The following is an 18,342-nucleotide window of genomic DNA, read 5'->3' on the forward strand; positions in this document are numbered from 1 at the left end:
TACGGCAAGTTCCTTTTTGTCAATCGATGAACCAAATAGAATAGATCCCATTTAATTTCCAAACAGCAATGTCCTTAAACTCTTTAAGCTTGTGAGGTCTGTATGATAAGCGTTCACATAAGAGCAAGATAGGGAGGGATTTCAAGATGAGTTTAGTTTGTGCGTCTTGGTAAATTGACAGAAAAAGAGCCCAGAGTTGCACTGACTCAGTAGGAGCATAAGCAGTTGGATGAGAACAGATTGCCTTGCTGTGACTGTTCTAAGCAGCTCTGATTACAATAATCCTTCCATGGACACCAGGCAAATTAAAAACCATCTGACATTTGATGAGGAGAGGGCGTGAAATTGGGGGTTGCTTTGAAAGATTATTTCGGAAACTAAAACGTTTTTTTTTTTTTTTTTTTTTCAAATTCGAAACAGCTAATACATGGCTGAAATGCCCCTAAATAAATGATGGCGTAATGCCTGTTCTTCTAACTGCTGCTTTAAAACAGCGAGAGTGAATAGCTGCTACCTCACTAGAGGAAGTCTAGCTAACCTCACTTTTATCATCGTCATTACAGTTCAGTCCCAGGCTATCATCCCCAGTGGAGATGGAAGGCTGTTCAGTCTCCTCTCTGCAAGGGTTGCTGGTCTGGTCTGGTCTGGCAGAGGGGGTTGGCTCTCTGCCACCCACCATGTGAATAATGAGCTCCACAGATAGCAGTCAATGGAGCAACCCCCCTCAGCCAATGAAACTTAACAGCCATGTCCAGATCAGGTCTGTCCTGCTGGGACTGACCAGCCTTGCTTCATACTCCTTCGCCACCCACACACAAACACTCTCTCTCTCTCATACACAGACACACACACACGCTCTCACATAAACTCACACAAACACACACACACGCTCTCACATAAACTCACACACAAACACTCTCTCACACACTCTCTCTCTCTCACATACACCCACACACAAACACCCCCTCTCACACACACTCTCTAAAATACACACACACACACACTCTCTCATACACACACACATACGCACAAACACTCTCTCTCATACACACACATACACACAAACACTCTGTCACACATCCACACACACACACAAACACTCTCTCTCACGCACACACTCACACACACAAACAGGCCTCAAACTCAAACAAAAAAAGAGCTTAGCCTGAGTTTCAACCCTGAGGTATGTGCTCCTCTTTCTTCTCTTCGACAAGTAAGATCGAGAGAGTCGCTGTGTGGAAATGTCAAATGAGTTGCAGATGAATCAATTGTCAGTCTGGGATCCAATGGTCGAACTAAGCACATGCCTTTGTAACCTTTATGGAAAATATTGAAAACAAAATATCCTGACCAAAGACAGTGGTGTGGTTCAGATTTGGCCTGATGTGTCCAGGCTAGTGCCAGTAGTGCTGCCCTACACACATCAGAGGTGTCCAGTGTGAGTGTTAGGCCTCAACGGGACCAAAAGGGGCTTTGAAGTCTGTCCAAGAACAAAAAATGTGCCATGCCCTCCCATAAACCCTCCACACAGAACCTACTTTATCAGGTCTTTTCACAGCACCACAAAATATACTGCCCCGTATACTGCCCCGTGGGCCAAAGAAAAGATGACCACACAAAGACCTTAGTAACTTGCCATGACACACTCTTCAAGTTTGAAGCCAACAAGGAATGTGATATTTCCCCCAAGCTCTTACTATTATTTTTCTTTTTAATGAAGATTAATGCAGATTCATGACTGAGCCAATGCTACCAATTACATTTTATTGGACTGATTGACCTAGAAAAACACTACTGTTGGGGAAGTTGAACGTTTTTGGGGGGCGTGAGAAAATGAGGGGGTTGGAAGGGGGGCTGAAGACAGGCTTTGAAAGACACTTTTGAATGAGAGACATAGCTTTTCAATGATTAGTAGTCAAGCAAACTGCTCCAAAACCTTAGTCCCAAACATAAAGGTTGTGGCACATGTGAACCAAGAGAATGAAATGACATTGTATAGTCTTATTTTGAATCATTGTACTGTGTGTATGATTGGTTGGAAGAAGCACTTCTAAAATCTCTCAATAGGAACACCTGTGGCATTTCAATTCCAAAACGGACGCACTGCCGTCAAACAGCTTCTTCTAAACAATCCTGCTTTCTAAGGCTTTTTCTTTCTGCAAGCTCTTGAAAAAACCTTGTGTGGTCATGTGGCAGGAAAACTGAGAGAGGCAGCAGTAATCAGCCCACAGTTTAGAGATAGATGCTATCCCAGAGATTACCGCAGTAAATCTCTTCAGATTAGAAATCCATGCTTTCTAGTTCACCGGGAAATCTGTTTTACTGGTTAGAAACTGTGCACAGAGGCATAACAAATGTATCCTAAAGCTGAATTTTATGTTTCTCTTCAGAAAATAGAAAAATGTTCTTCAGACAAGAAATAATTGAATTCTGGGTTGAGAGTCTGAGGAGGCCAACTCATCCAGGCATGAGACACGGCCCCTTTCTTCTCCTACCCTTCGAGGACTTTGAGTAATGAAGTGCATTGCTTATTTGCAGACTGGCGTTTAGCTGCCTCGAGTCAATCGTAGCATTTGATTTGGAGCCTGGATCACACCCTTGGGGAAAGCTACCCAGTTATGTCAGCCATGCTCCAAATGTGGAAAGCGTTTTGGCTTGCTCTCTTTTCTAGCATTTCCACACACACACATACACACACAGTCAAGAGAGAGAACGCCCTGTAGTTTTCAAAACTTTCTCCTCAAACTTCCACATTTCTCAAGTGGGACGCTATCAAAGCAAAGACAGAATGACAATAGCTCATACAAATGCCAGCGTCCCATGTGAATAGGACTGGGCTGCCGGGCCACTGTTATAGCATGCTAATGCCTCCCCCATGCCGCACCGCGCGAAACCTCTTTCTGGTCCGCCGAGAGGGCAAGAGGGTTAATTACCATGACAATGGGGACACTGGGAGCGGGGCCGACTCCGGACACTGCACAGGAGACGGCCAAGATGACTTTCCCGTCTCAAATGAAAACGGGAGGCTTTGATTTCCTAAAGCGCAGACAGATGGACGGGGTCACCGCATCTTTGTCTAAATAATTAACCAGCCTTTCCACACATTATCTCCACAGGCAAGGAGCTCACTAAGGGCCTTGAGCAAAGCCATGGGAGCATGCACCAGTCCCAGGGAGGAGGGGTTGCTCCAGACACCACCTTTGTCTGTCTGTTTGACTGTGCGCTGTTGATGAAGTGTAGAGGCTAATCAGGGGCTGTAGAGTCATTCACCCTTGGTCACTGTACAACACGGCCCCATTTGGGGTGATTGTTGGAGCTTCCACAATAGTCCCATGTTTTGACATCCACAGAGAGCCTAGGTAAACACTTGAGTTCCTAATGGGGGTGTGAAGTGGGTGTAAGTATGTTCCACAAACACCAGACCTGGGAAGAAGCTTGAAGTAAGAAGACGGTCGATGTATAGATACCTTGGTAAACGTCAAGAAATGAATAGGAACAGAATTTGAAAATCGTACTTCCTAAAACCAAACTTAACCATGAGGGAGTTCAATATTTGTTATGGCTCAACACGCCTTGTAAACCTTTCATCCAATTACTTTCAAGAATGCACTCAACTCATGCATATGAAAGTCAAGGGGTTAACAAGTGCAAAACGGACATGCTTGTTAGAGTACAGGGAGAACAAGATGTCTATTAAAGAATCTCTGGCATTTTCAGAGATTCAGCAATGTTAGCGGGTTGATTATGAAAACAGTATGCTGTGCATGGACTTGCAGCCAGCAAAAACCTTTTCAAACATAAAACTCCTGATGAATGACTGGGGAATGACTGGTGCCAAGAACCAATGTTGGCCATCACTATGGAAAGGAGAGAAACAAGTTTCACTGCATTATAGTGAGAAAAAAACTAGGCTTGTTTCTAACAGAAGGCATGCCTATCTATCCTTATAATACCCAAACTCGCTTGTTGCTCATTGGGAATTACATCAGAAGCATTATTAAAAATGTACATTTTTCTCCAAAGGAGAAGGAACAAGGAATGAAGAGTAGAAATGTTTGCCTAGCTGATATGTAAACAGGATAGTATAGTAAAATGTAGATTATTCTGGACTAAATGAGCTGCATTTTACCTTAATTTGGACAGGGAAACCTCTGAAATCAATTAAAATGATCACGAGATTGATTTGACTGTTGTGATTAATGTTTCCACCAAACGTGCCTGTTGCAGTAAGTCAGCTACAGCAGACCCTCATTTTCCAGGTTCTGATTTTTCCCTGTTGTCATGTACGATTAAAATAGGCTGCCAGATCATTTAGAACACCCTAAATGGCCAACAATATTAAGCTTCTGCCCGTTCAAATAAACGAGTGTCCTTGGACATTTCAAGGTATGTGATTCATAAAACAGGACTCAATAAAAGTGTGAGAAAGCCAAACATTTACACTAGATGTATTTGTTTTTGTAGCCGCGCACCATGCCGGATGAACAAGTCGTACAAGCAAGAGCACTAGACACAGGCAAGGATGAGGTCCAATTTGTCATCATCTCAGCATGAAAACACATCCTGTGAGCTGTTCCTTCAAGTTTTTAGTTTCACAAAGGAAAAGCAAACAAAGACACGCTCTCCTGAAGGTGAAAACTGTAAACATCTACGTGAACGGTGAAAATTCGCTCAATTAATGTTTATATCCAGTTCTATATTCCCTCCTCCACATCTGACACAGTTTGAGCCGGTGCGTGGGCTCGCTTCATGCTGAGAGAGAAAGAGAGAGAGAGAGAGAGAGAGAGTGGCGAGCGAGAGAGGGTGAGGGGGGGCAGAGGGAAAGGGGAGATGCTGACAGGTAGGAAGAGAGAGTGCATCTTTCCTGTCTGTCCTGTGCGTGGGAGCAGGGCCGGGGTGTCATCATATACCTCCTGGTTCTTCTCTCAGAATACCCTTTCCACCGTCTACTCAGCGCAACAGCAAGCGCCTTGTCAGCACCTCGGAGGGAAGCTGAGAGGACATGTCAGCACCGTCTTTTCAGAGAAGCTGTCAACACTAGCTTTACATCAACCATCCACAGGACAGGGCATGAAAAACAAACAAGGCGTCCGGGAAGAGTTTCATAGACAAATCCTATTGCAGTGTAAACTCGGATAAAAAAAGAGACAACGTTTTCATGTTTCACTTTAATATGTCGAATATTGTAGGTTGGTGCAGTAACCTGTTGATATGAGTATGACCCCCCCCCCCCCCCCCCCCCCCCCCCCCCCCCCCCGTAGATAGACATTGGTCAGAGTGTGTACATCAGGGTGGGAGTGTTGTCGATACCTCACCTTTGAACACTGCTTGTGATTCTGACACCACACCAAGGATCCATTATTCTGAAAGACAGAAAAAGCAGACCATGAGATTGATGTCATCAATGTAGGTGTGGCGCACCACAAACCCAAACCCAGCCTCAGGGGAGCATTCAAAATCTCTCCCATCACAACTTCCCTGCATGAGATGCCAATTACCACAGGAAAAATACACAAACTCAAAAGGCTCCTAGAGGTCAGTGCAACCATCTCAGTGTGTAACACAAGACGGCAAGGTCAGAGCTGTGGGGGCAGATCTCTGGTCAGCTTCAGAGCAGTGCAGTGCCCGCGTTCAGCTCTTATCAGAGTCTATTTGATCTCCCCAACAGACATCCCGACAGGTCAACCAGACAGGAACTGATGTCAGCACTCCTGAGCAGACTGCAGACACCTCCAATTCCCACTAATGGCTGAGTAACTGCCACCTTCTAGGCACCACAGAGACCCAACATTTGGTCCTAATTGAGCTGGCTGGAGATGGAGTGCCTCTCAGTTGCTGTGATACAGACCATGGGTGTAAATGACTTCTGTGAGTGGCTATTTCCTGAATGTCCAATAGCACATGGAACCACAAGGGCATTTGCACCAATTACACTTTCACTTGAGCACTGGATAGCTTGCATGATAAATTATATTTGGACTAAATGACCAGTTGATTAACTCACTGGAGGGTTTTAATTTACCTCTGTGTCCAGGTCGGAGGCTCAGGTGTATGTGTGTATTGAGCCGCAACTACTGCAACTGATATTCTTCTGTAACCACGAATAGCTGGGAAAATCCAGATGTGAGAAAATCATAGAAAACCTTCTCCATAAAGCCAATTTCCATTGGCTAATACATACACTGTATGCTACAAATGAAAAGTCATTGCAAGTTCTGAATATGTGCTTTGTTCCTTGCTATAAGACCCCGAGGCAGGACATAGTCTAACTTTAAGGGTCTGTAAGCCAAAAGTCTGTTCAAGTTCAATGTCAAGTTCAAAGCCTTCTCAAACAATGTAATCCGGTGGAAATTCCCAGAGAGACCTCGGCAGAGAACTTATCATTAAAGGGTTTAATTTGCCATCCAGTACCAGTGAGTGTTGTGCTTTTGGTGTCAAGGATAATGGTCAGTTAGCTTCAAAGCAATTCATAATTGTATGACAAGGTTGAGGACAGAGAATTTCCTCCATTTAGGTGTATTTCAAAAGTTTCCCTGTAGCTGATTGCAATTAAAATGGCTTTCCTGGCATAGAATGGATGAGTCAAACTAATCGTGTCATGTTATCATGTAACACTCTCAATTAAGAACTATTATTGAATGCACCTTTATGACTGGTCTGAAAAGCCTAGTAGATATGAGTGGTTAAAACACTGGGCTGGATCAAATCAATCAATTCCCTGACAAACAATTATCCGCATTATACAAAAAGCTATCCATCAGGTAAGTTCAAATCATCAATCGGTAACTCTGCGAATAGGCTAAACTTCTGACATTTCCACCGGTACACCATCCCTCAGGATAATTTATACACGTTGTCAGAACTCCAGACGTGCTCTTAAATCAGCAGACCTGTTTGTGACACCTCTTCTAAGCCTTGCATCCCACAGTCAGACGGACAGAACAACAGGCAGACAGTGGAGGATCCGGTGAGGGGCTAATTTTGCTGTGTGACAGCATCTCTGTAGCACCAGGGCTCAATGGGATGTTGGCCCAGCTGTCCAGACCTGACCCTGCCATGTCAGGGACCGATGGGAATAATTATAGGTCAGAGCTTCATCCCTTTAGACTCACCGGGACATTCCCCTGCAAGCTCAACATCAGCCAGGGTTGAAGACACACAGTCCCACACTCATCCGGTGCTATCCATGCTTTGGCTAAAATGCCTTGGGTTCAGCCCAAACAGTGCAGTGTGTGTGTGAGAGAGAGAGCGAGAGAGAGAGAGAGCGAGAGAGAGAGAGAGAGAGCGAGAGAGAGAGAGAGAGAGAGAGAGCGAGCAAGAGAGAGAGAGAGAGAGAGAGAGAGAGAGAGAGAGAGAGAGAGAGAGAGAGAGAGAGAGAGAGAGAGAGAGAGAGAGAGAGAAAGAAAGAAAGAAAGAAAGAAAGAAAGAAAGAAAGAAAGAAAGAAAGAAAGAAAGAAAGAAAGAAAGAAAGAAAGAAAGAAAGAAAGAAAGAAAGAAAGAAGGAAAGAAAGAATGAGAGATCCAGGGCTTTTTCTTAAGTGTCACTGGTAGAGTTATGTAAACAGGGGGTTCATCCTACAGATGTAATACGACTTGTGTTGGCTGAGCAGTTTAAGCAGGTGGCTTGTGGCATGTTGTATTGTCTGGACCTCTGAGAGGAACGTGGATAAACTGTTGCTTCCTCCTTGAGGACAGCATTCCTGCTTTAATCAAAAAAACTGACACAGAATTATTTTGTTTCCTATAGAAGCTTCTTTGATTTTGTGTAAGCCAATCTCTACAGGTTTTGGAGTCTTTCCAGACTACTTGATGTAAATGTACCATTTATTAAAACAGCATTGATCATTAATATCTGACTTGTCTGTTGAGTGCTCCCGTTATAGAGTGCAAGTCTATGAGCTCTTGTACATCAGTGACCAACCACATAGACAGGGCAAGGAGCAGCGTTTCTGTGTCCTTCAACTGCCCAGGGGCTCTACAATCAAATCCAAAATAACTAACCCTGGAGCCTGCAGGTCAAGGCACTACCGTCTGCAAAAATAAAAGGTCTCAAAGCTTATATATATATAGAGTATGCGTGTGGTCATTTGATTAACTGTTTTTAAAAGTGAACTCCAGTTATAGAGATAGGACACATTTATCTTCTTCAGGTGCTCCTTTATTCTGTTTGACTTGTTTCACATTATGTGATGGTTTTGTAGCTTCATTTATCCAGGTGAGAATGACTGTTCATCAGAGATGGAGAAACCTTTGGAGGTCAAAGTTACAGACAGCACTATCCTGATATAAAAGCTCTTACAGTAAAGTGAAGTTACACGGAGCCTATTCATCCACTGTCTTCACCAATGAAAACCTCTAACCAGGAGAAGGCCAGTGTCTGTGGTTTCATTCCATTTAAAGTCGTTACATATCAAAGGTAAAATTAGGAGAAATGGAAAAAATACTTTGCCATGTTTTTCTTTCCTTTACCAAATAAAGTGTCATACATAAACTTCAATACCGGGAATGAAAGGCTGAATTTTTTTTTTTTTGAAAGACTTAATGAAATAACAAGACCTGATGGACACACCTTGTTTTCTGGCTTTATAGGTCCTCACATAAATAATCCAGTGCATGGCTAATGCTTTCAGAATGCTTTAGGGAACAGAGACCCCAGTTCACTCTTAATATTTTAAAGTGTCTGGAGGCCATATTTATGACTGGGTGTTCCCCTCTGTCTATTGTACAAGGGTGACAAGTTCCCCCCACAAGTGTAGAAAAATTTCAATAAATACATGTGTATTTGGAAATAGTACATCTATAAATCAGCAGTTACCATAAATTTAAAAAACTAAACCCAATCTTTTTCCAACTGTGAATCTGCATGTTTCCACCTCTCAGTAATTCATTATTGGTGACATATTCAAACAAAAAGCTTTTGATTCCAGATTAAGCCAGCTTCAGGGAAGGCAGTTAAATGTTGGAAGGATTTCACAAATGTAAATTCGATGTAAGATGAAAAGCAGAGAAATTACATCTTAAAAACAGTTTAAAAAACAAATTGCCTGTTGAAAAGTAACTAGTACATTAAAAGGCATACATGTATATTAATACTTTCTTTGTCCTAATGAAAACTCGATTATCAATAGTAAATTTACTCCCACTTGACATACTGCTGAACTTTAATTTCCGTGAAACTTGAAATATTGTATATCTTGGTTTCCTCAACCAGTATTAAATGAGCATGAAGGCTTTCTGAGTTGAATTAGAAGGTCTGCAGTCTCAATCATTTAAGTGGAGCAGCTTGCTTTTTCGCCTGCCGCAGTAACAAGATCTGCTGGAGGACGCATATCCACCTGTAGGTTGTGCTGACTGAGCATGCTCCAGGGTTGTGGCAACAGTACATTAGAGATTATCACACTTAGTCCGAGTGGACCCCTGCATTTAGCAGAAGGATGACCTCACAGGGACAACATCAGTGTATTTTCTAGGAGTCTGTGAGGTGTGATGCTGCATGGCAGTTGGTGGCAGGCCAGGGACAAGAGCAAGGGCCAGCAGGGCAGGGGGGAGGAGAGGCATGTGTTTTTGCAGCTGACCAGACCTCCCATTTCCACATGAAAGGCTCGTTGGGAACACAGTGCATTCAAGAGTCTTAAAAGAGTATCAACAACAATTGCCTTCTATTCTTAGACTGGCAAGCTTGCTCAATCAGCCCCCTTATCACAGGCTAAAAATGCGGCTCTCTTTACATAAACAACACTTCCTTGTCATTTCCTCCTCGTTGAATGCACCTGACTTTAACCACAGCGACTCAAGCTCTGCAGTCAATTATTTAGTCCATTATCTCTTCATTATAGGTGTAACTTCATCAATGACCTGTTTGCTCCTGCTGTGGTGAGATGCGATGGTGAGTGAGATGGTCTCTGGAAGACATTCCAACATGCCAAATGTCAATTCATTACCTATTTGAAACCAAACACTTTTGGTAAAAGACATTTAATTTAAACAGAAATGTATCCAGTGTAGAAGAGAAGGTAGAGGTGGTTGGTTTAAGAATACTGTCTCTGGGGCCAAACTAGTGAACTGAAATTTTGGGTTGCTTTGTAATGATTATTAAACACTAATAAAGCAAGGGCCCGATGAAACTGAAAATTACAACTTTTTTTCATCCTTGTAAATGCAAATGTCGAGGGTTTGAAAGCTGACAGGAGGCAGATAGGAGGAGGTGAAAGAGAGTTAAGGGAGGAAGGCTTCGAGGCCAGCTCTTTGACTAAAGTCCTGAGAGAGAACAGTGTGTCCAGTGAAGAGTGAAAAACAACTTCTGACACCACATACCAAATCACCCAGAGGACAAGGATAAATCTTCAGCAAATAACTTCAATTCAATTTCAAACAAATCCACTACAAAGCATCACAATATGTTAAGTGGTCTTAGGGGGATATCATTCTGAATTTATTGTCTTGGTTTTGTGAGGCAACGTGGAGAGGCAAATTAACTTAAACTGTGGTGAGAAATACAACTGGGCAACATCCTAGTGGAATCTCAGCTATGAAAATAACATCACATTTAAACCGTTGGATCAGTTGACCCACCACAACTTTCTCAGACTTGTTAATACAAAATAAAAAATAAAAATTTCTCACAATGCACAATGACATACATCAATGATTTAGAAAACATTCAACTATAATGAATTGGCTGAACTAATAAAAAATGAATATCATTGTATAATATACTGTATGTTTCATGTACATATGTCAGTCTACAAAAGAAGTACGGATGCCATATAGCTTGAAAGACTGCCGCCACAACAAATGGATATCAGTTGCCATCAATTAATATTTTAACAGACATTTCTCTGAGGCTTGTGCCATTAACATCTCTGGACTGTCCAATTATCACAGTATATGAACCTCCCTCTTTAGTCACGCTAAAAACTTGAGCAGCCCTTAATTACTTGCCTACTAAGTGGACAAACAGGTATGTATTACATGAAGTGGTTAACTGCACATAATCGTCTAAAGAGATATTAAATTAAATGAAACTTGTGTTTTTGGGATGGAAGGACTCAGTTAAGTAAAACTTTTAGATAGAGCAACATGCTCTTACCTGAGAGTGCTTGAAAAACGCAGAGATGCGAGTGATGTGCAGGCTGAGACATCTTGAGGCGCATCTTGCTCGATAAATGCTCCCAGTAAAGAAGGAGTCATCGTGCTTCTTCGCGGACACATTTCCCTGGGTAGACAACACTATAATCCATAGACAGAGAGTAGTGCCCACATGTAGGCTCCTGGGAAACATGGTCCTGAGCTTCTGCTTTTTTATCCCTCCACAGATCGGACTACACTGCGCGTATACTCCGTTGGAGAAACTAAAGAAACTTCAATTATACACAGGGGAGGAGTCAGACGCTCATGTGCTCTGCTATTGGAGGACTGCTGGGTGATTGGCGAATACAGCGAATGTATAGGAGCAGGTAGGATACTGTGTGTGGAAGGTCATAGATGTTGAAGCTGTAATCGTGACCGATTGTCATCACAATGATTGAAAACTCATTTAATTTTGCAATATTCTTGTGTCCTGCAATGAGCATACTAGGCCTACATTTACACCGTTATTGCCTGAAATCTAATCTAGAGACTTAGTTTCAAATTAAGATTAATCAGTACAATTAATGCAAATGTATTATATTTAATCTCAAAGTCAAAGATAAGAAAGGAATATATTCAGCCAAAAACATTGAGTAGCTCCTTGATGTACCCTAAACTGTATAACAGGCATGGATCTGACCAAAACATGTAGTTTATTTTGTACAGCAGGTAAACCTACGTATATCTACTGATGACACAACAAATACAAACATGCAAAATGCAGAGTACACAGATTGTCTAAACTAAGCCCCCACATATGGCCAAGGCGCAGCTTGCTAGCATCCCAGGGAACCCCTTTGCTCCAGCCTGGCCTCACCGTTTAACAGTAGCTTGGAAAAACAATTCTACCTGGAAAACAATTACAACCATCCTTAAACACATTCCTTAACATGGACTCCCAGCATTTGGCATTGTTTCATAGCCCTAGGAATGGAGAAAATATGACATGTAGGAAAAGGCTGAAAGCACAGCCATTTATTGTAGAGAGAAAAAAAAAGAAAAAAAGAGTCTGTATTTAATAAGAAAGTTCCCTAGAGGGTTTACAAGACACTCTCGCTTTGCTTTTCTTAGCTTACTGACTGCTTGCCTGTATACCATTACAGCACTAATGTAATGAGCTTGTATGTGTTGATCCTAAACTGTGCAGAATTAGACAGAAACTGAGACTTACTCCTTCATTACATTCATCTAAGGTATGCCCTCTTGCCTTGAGCCAGTACAGCTCTGAGCCAATTCTTCTGCCTTTCCCTTTGTAATAAAAGAAATCCTTAAAGATGCCCAAACAAGTATATCCTGGAAAGCATAAGCTGTCAGCACTGAAGGTGGGGATCGCCCTCTAAAAACGTCATTAATTAACTGATGTGATGAGATGTTTACATTCCCATACTATTATGCTTCCCATATTTCCTGTACTGCGTTATGAAATATTGAGCTTCTGATTGTTGTTATCAGTGAACCACAGTGACAGACCATCTAGTCTGTGTTTTGTGTAGACCCACTCCTGGAGGTATGATGCTGCTCTCTGACTCTGAATGGGTGTTCAGATCCCTGGTGGTCTCAGACACAATACAACTCCTGGTGAGATATCCCTTGCTACTCTTAAAATATTTAAACGCGGATGTCTGTGTACCTTAAAAACTGTGTAATGGCTTAATTTGTTGGCTTATTACAGCCATGTGTGGCAGGGGGGTTTATGGTGTGTGGTGGAGGAAACACGAAGCCTGTGTGCGGTCCTAATGTCTCCTGCAGCCTGTGGGACACGCATCTCTTCCACTCCACTGTTTCATTGACTGGGAAAAGCCTCTGCCAATAGTGAACTCAGGCCATAAAGCAGATGCAGTTTTGGAGGTGTTTGTCTGGGCAGAGGTGGGACTTGATTTTCAACGAACCACGTCACTCCCTTAATTCGGACCATTAATTACTGGGGGTCTCCATGGTAACTTCTGTTTACATGTGTAAATAGAAGTGCATCCAAACTAATTGAGTATAGATTTTGTGTATACCAAAAGCATACATTACCTAAGTGTGAAGAAACTTTATAGTTGTTTGCTCAAGAGTGATTTGAATGTGTGCCACGTGGACTATCAAAGCATGGTTATTGTGTTGATTTACATCCTTGTACTGCATTTTATTACCATCATCATCCCACCACTGGGCCACATTTTAATAATGAAAAATGCATAGATTCTTTTGAAAGTAACATAAACCAAAACCAACTTCATTAGCCCAAAACTTTCTTTTCAGATCCATTAATCCCTCAACCACCTTTGAATGGTCTAACCCCACCACTTCAACCCTTGCTATGATCCTCTGACCTCGCTCTGACCCCATCCTAACCCACACACGGTCCCTTTACACAAATAACATATCGGTTTTAACCCAAACATGTAAGATTGATCTGAATTTTTTCTAGGTTGTGGGTTTACTTTCCCAGCATGTAGAATTTTGCAGCTGCTACATTTAGTAGAAGCCAAATCACTGTTTCCACACTACACGATTTCAATGAAATTCTTCTGGACGTATACTGAAGACAGTTATGGTTCCCTGGTTATACCAAGGTGGACCTTTTCGGTCACATGATACTGCATGTCATAAGTGTTTCAACACACCAGCTGAACACACTGCCAACACACCAGATACATTTACAGCATTTATTTACACCGAAGAGGAAACAGGTACATAGTGCTCTACTGCTTGGTGATCTTTGCTCCCGTGGCTGCAGGTGTGCTCTTTGTCATAAACCCACACCTGCGTAAAGGGGCCACTCAGATGAGAGGCAGCAATCAGCTAAGTTTTGAATATGTCGAGACAAAGTACATAAAGAAGTCTCTGCCAATTGTATTGAGGCATGACCACTTGAACATTTACTGCTTCTGTTTCCACAGCCTGGTAGTTGCCTATTTCCCCTTGAAAACCAAGAAACCAAGAAGAAATTGGTTCACACTTTGGCTGGTCATTAGGGCAGTGGAATTTTACCGATGCACATTTCTGGCCCCTTCTGTCACAACCATCGAGGAAAACAACGCATAGAAAATGTGGAATGTTTATCTATTAATCTTTAATAAATCCATCACTTCCATTGTGTGTGTCTATTTATCAATGGAACATGAACAAACAAGCCCTGTACTTCTGCATAGAAGACCCTTTCTTTGTTTAAATACATCCTGATAGCACATTGATGAAGTATCTAGGATGATTTTCAGATACTCTTCACTTTTTCTGTAAAGTCAAGAGTGGCAACAAACATTACACAACCCTGGGATGACATCATAACAAGAGATATCCATCTACTTATAATTAAGCAAGCACGACTGAACCATCCAAAACACTTGCTCTGAATTACAATGTATATTGCATTTAAGAGTCTTACCTCAATAGGTTTTCTGACTTTAAGACTTTAATAACATAAATGTTTCCTCATTTACTCACTTTTCAAAGCATGAAGGTCCTGGGCTATCTTCCGGACCTTTCTGTGTGGAGTTTGTATGGTCTTCCCTGTTCACACATGGGTCTCCGCAAGTAACTTCAACATGTGTGTGTGTAAGTGTATGTGTGTGTGGGTGTGTGTGTGTGTGTGTGTTTGTGTGTGTGTGTGTGTGTGTATTAGTGTCGCCTCTCCCAAAAAACTACAGTCTGGCAGTTCCGATGTCTGCCACCAGGTAGAATCATTTGCCTGGATACAATTATGCAATAAACGTAATGTTTTATTTTAAATTAAAAACGATTATTTTTATGTTGTGCCAACTGTAACTTATATCCAAGCCAAAACTGTTGTTGTTATTTTATCATAAATTACCATGGATCTTTGCTAAATTGATAATGAACACTTAATCATGTATGTTTTGGTGTTGCTTAATATATATTCTAAGTATTAAAAAGTTAGGGTTATGGTTAATTTTAGGGTTAGGGTGGGTGTTTATGTCACAATTTCAGTTATTGTATTTCCCATGATACAGGCCCATTCCTAATCTGTTCTTTGTGTTATCCTGTGTTATCAATCATACTAGCATATAAGGCATGTCCCTCAACTTGAGCAGTAGACTTTCTGTATTCATGATGTGTCAAGAAAACTATGTTATATATACATGTTATAAATAATAAAAAAATAGATCCTGAATATATGCCACAGATTAGTGTAGAGGAGTTCTATACATAGATGCCCTAGAAATCCTTGATTGAAGTAGAGCGGGACACAGTGATGTCTGTTGAGCTCTGTATGACCACTAGATGGCAATGTGGCCACACACAACTTTAAGATAAGTTCCTGTCTAGGTTCGTTTTTTTTCCCCTTCTGATTTTTGGACATAGTTGTTTCCATAAGATGTTCCAGACTCATTAACCCAACAATAGAGAATTCACAAGGGTTTTTTGTTAAAACAAACTCCAAGCAATATTATAATGAAGTATTTGATGGAAAATGAAGCAGATTTTGGTCTTATTGTTTTCTCTCATACCCCCTCCCTCCCAGCTTGTTCTCCCCCCTCTCAAAAACTGATTTTCATGACCTAGTTTACTAATCAGGTGATATAATGCACATTATGTATTCCTGTCATAGTCATCTCAACCATTTAAAAAAGATCACCATCTTACTTTGATGACTGTAATCCCAACGTGATAAACACAGTTAGTTTTGTTTTGCCTAACATAACCTCTCTCTCATTTGGTCACATGAAAATCCTTTGCGTGTGCCTGCAGGTAGACAAGCCAGTTCTAAGTAACCCCATGACTTTGCAGAGTGATTGTGTATGGGTGACAGTTCAGTGTGCCCACATGGGCTGGCTGGGTGGCCCCATTACACAGCAATATGCTGATATGACAAAGCAGCAGCGGGCTAAATCCACTGATCCTCTTCACAGCAATAACTAAGGCAGCCCTGCCCCTCCCCAGTCCTTCTGGTTAACAATATACTGTCGGTGTCAGCCCACATTCTCAGGGGTGTTTCTCTCTATGAAATAAAAACACATTTTCCTAATGATTCAATGTTGTTGGTGAAAATAACAACTTTTGACTCGACGCCACTCAAAACGACGCAGAATAAATGCAACCATGTGACACAATATTTCAATGTTAATACTGCTGCCGGTAAAAGGTTACTGCCTTGTCATTTTATGGTAATTACACAAGTTATACAGTCACAGCGTTGAGCAATATTTCTCAATACAGTTTCCCATATCAGAGAGACAGAGGCTAAACTGTAAATTATAATTTCAGTTTAACAGCCGAGTGTGAAGGATGTTCATAACACGCCCCCGTCCAGGGCTGCTAGGGTCTCCATGGAAACCTAATTGCTGACATTTCAACCAGCAGAACTGTTACAGTCATCTGCATTGTACATGGTGGTGCACACTTCAAGGTGCCAAAGCCTGTGACGCCATCTTCTGACTATGCAGTGACTGTTATGGTTCAAACGTTATGTAAATAAAGACAAGAAGGTTAGTTGTAATCAGGGGCAAAAAAAATTAAACCTGTGTTTCAACGGTAATCAATGAACAATCTCATGATAAAATGATTCAGTTGGGTTTTGTGCTTTTACACCCTTGCAACAAGTGTAGGACTTGGGTTTCTTCAGACTATAATAATATGATGACACCAACAAGTTGACTGAGTGTCACCAAAGACTCAAGGGGAACGGAAACAAGCTTTTGAATGTATTATTTTACTGTACTCAACTGTCATGACAATCAATGGCACTTTACTGCCAGAGCAGGAGGAGAAAGGAGGTGGGCAGAGGAGGAGGAGCTGGGGGAGCCACAGGTCATCAACCCTTGACCCTTCACCTCAGCCCGATTCTCTGACATCTGTCTACTTTTCCCGCCTTTCCTAATCCCCCCTCCTCCGCCTCCTTCTTTTACCCCTACAGATCATTAGGTAAAGAATGTACTGGATTAAAAAAAAAAACGCTTAAGCATGTGAAGTGTCAAATGTGAAACGGAAATGTTTATGTGATTTAGTAGAAAGGTATATTTTTACATAGTGCTTACATAATACATACATATAAATATACCTGTGCAAACTACCATAGGTTATGTAGCCGCCATTGGTTTGCTTTTGTTGTATCTGCCATTACTTGGTCTGGAAAATGGGTCTGAATGACATAACAGCACCACAGAAACCCTCCTGCCTGTGCTGTTAGGTTACAGTGGGGGATGGGAGGAGGAGAGTGGGGGAGGGGAAGTACAGTGTTAAAGCTCTCTCTCTTTCTCTCACTTTTTTTCCACACACACACACACACACACACACACACACACACACACACACACACACACACACACACACACACACACACACACACACACACCGAAAATGAACAAGCATGTATGCAAACACAGGTACAACAGCATACACCCATCCCCTCCCCGCCTCTCTCTCGCACACACACATGCAAAGCCTGTGTATCTGTGTTTGCCCTGCCACACTGACTCACACACCCCGTGCTCATATTCTCTTTGTGGTATAAATAAAACTGGAGGGGCTCAGGGAGCTAAATCCAAAATGTCGATGGGCACTGCAGCATAGAGAGACGCACACACACACACAGCTGGATATTCCCCTGCTGCAGGCTGAGCTTTCCCCGCGCTTCCCAGGCCTGTACAGCCCAACGAGAGTCGTGTGACTGGCGGCACCCTTCCCCCACAGCTACATATTACCATCCGCTCTCTGTGCTGTCTAGAAAGGTCATGTGACCCTCATCAGTCTCTCCGGTTGGGGGAGGGGAAGCAGATTGAACCTGTTCTTTGTTAGGAGGTCAGCCCCAGCTCCATGGCAGGAAGAGTCCCTACCATACATACCCTAACAGCAGGGTATCCAAAATGTGGCATGTAGCTTGCTTCGTACTGTAACAAACTCTTTTCTCTACTGTCGAATGGGGACAGAATGTGCAATTGTGGACTAAATGTATCTGTAGCCTGGTTATTGTCCGTCATGCGACTGGATGATCGTGTTGTGACACTGGAATGGCTGATCCTTCTTATAACTCACGTGCATACATCATTACTCTAAGAATATACAGTATAAGAGATCAAATGTATCTGAGAAAGGGCAGTATATATTGGCTTGTCAGTTGTCACTAGTAAAAAGCAGGATCTTTCTTTAATTTATTTGTGGGCTTTCAAGTTATACAAACCTGTGTTTTTGAAAACTAAATTGCATTTATTTATTTTCACCTGCGTAGTAGCCTAAATGAATTGCATAATTCTGAGCCCTCAAAATTTA

The 18,342-nt window shown here is 42.0% G+C and overlaps 1 protein-coding gene and 1 long non-coding RNA gene across 2 annotated transcripts in view; one reads left to right on the forward strand and one right to left on the reverse strand.

The window, feature by feature from the left end:
• Nucleotides 1-11,346, reverse strand: part of LOC124485760 (anosmin-1) — a 34,876-nt gene extending 23,530 nt beyond the window's left edge. The window contains exons 1-2 of the mRNA XM_047047545.1: nt 11,090-11,346; nt 5,316-5,363 (exon numbers count right to left, since the gene is read on the reverse strand). Of these exons, the coding sequence (XP_046903501.1) occupies nt 5,316-5,363; nt 11,090-11,281 (240 nt within the window). The 5' untranslated portion in view covers nt 11,282-11,346. The remainder of the gene's footprint in view (nt 1-5,315; nt 5,364-11,089) is intronic.
• Nucleotides 9,572-14,208, forward strand: LOC124485761. Its single transcript, XR_006958092.1, has 4 exons — nt 9,572-9,886; nt 11,316-11,456; nt 12,624-12,708; nt 14,016-14,208. It is a non-coding gene; the product is annotated as an uncharacterized LOC124485761 (long non-coding RNA).
• The last annotated feature ends 4,134 nt before the right edge of the window (nt 14,209-18,342 follow it).

Source organism: Hypomesus transpacificus, chromosome 23 (assembly GCF_021917145.1).
Source record: "Hypomesus transpacificus isolate Combined female chromosome 23, fHypTra1, whole genome shotgun sequence".
Classification (NCBI taxonomy): domain Eukaryota; kingdom Metazoa; phylum Chordata; class Actinopteri; order Osmeriformes; family Osmeridae; genus Hypomesus; species Hypomesus transpacificus.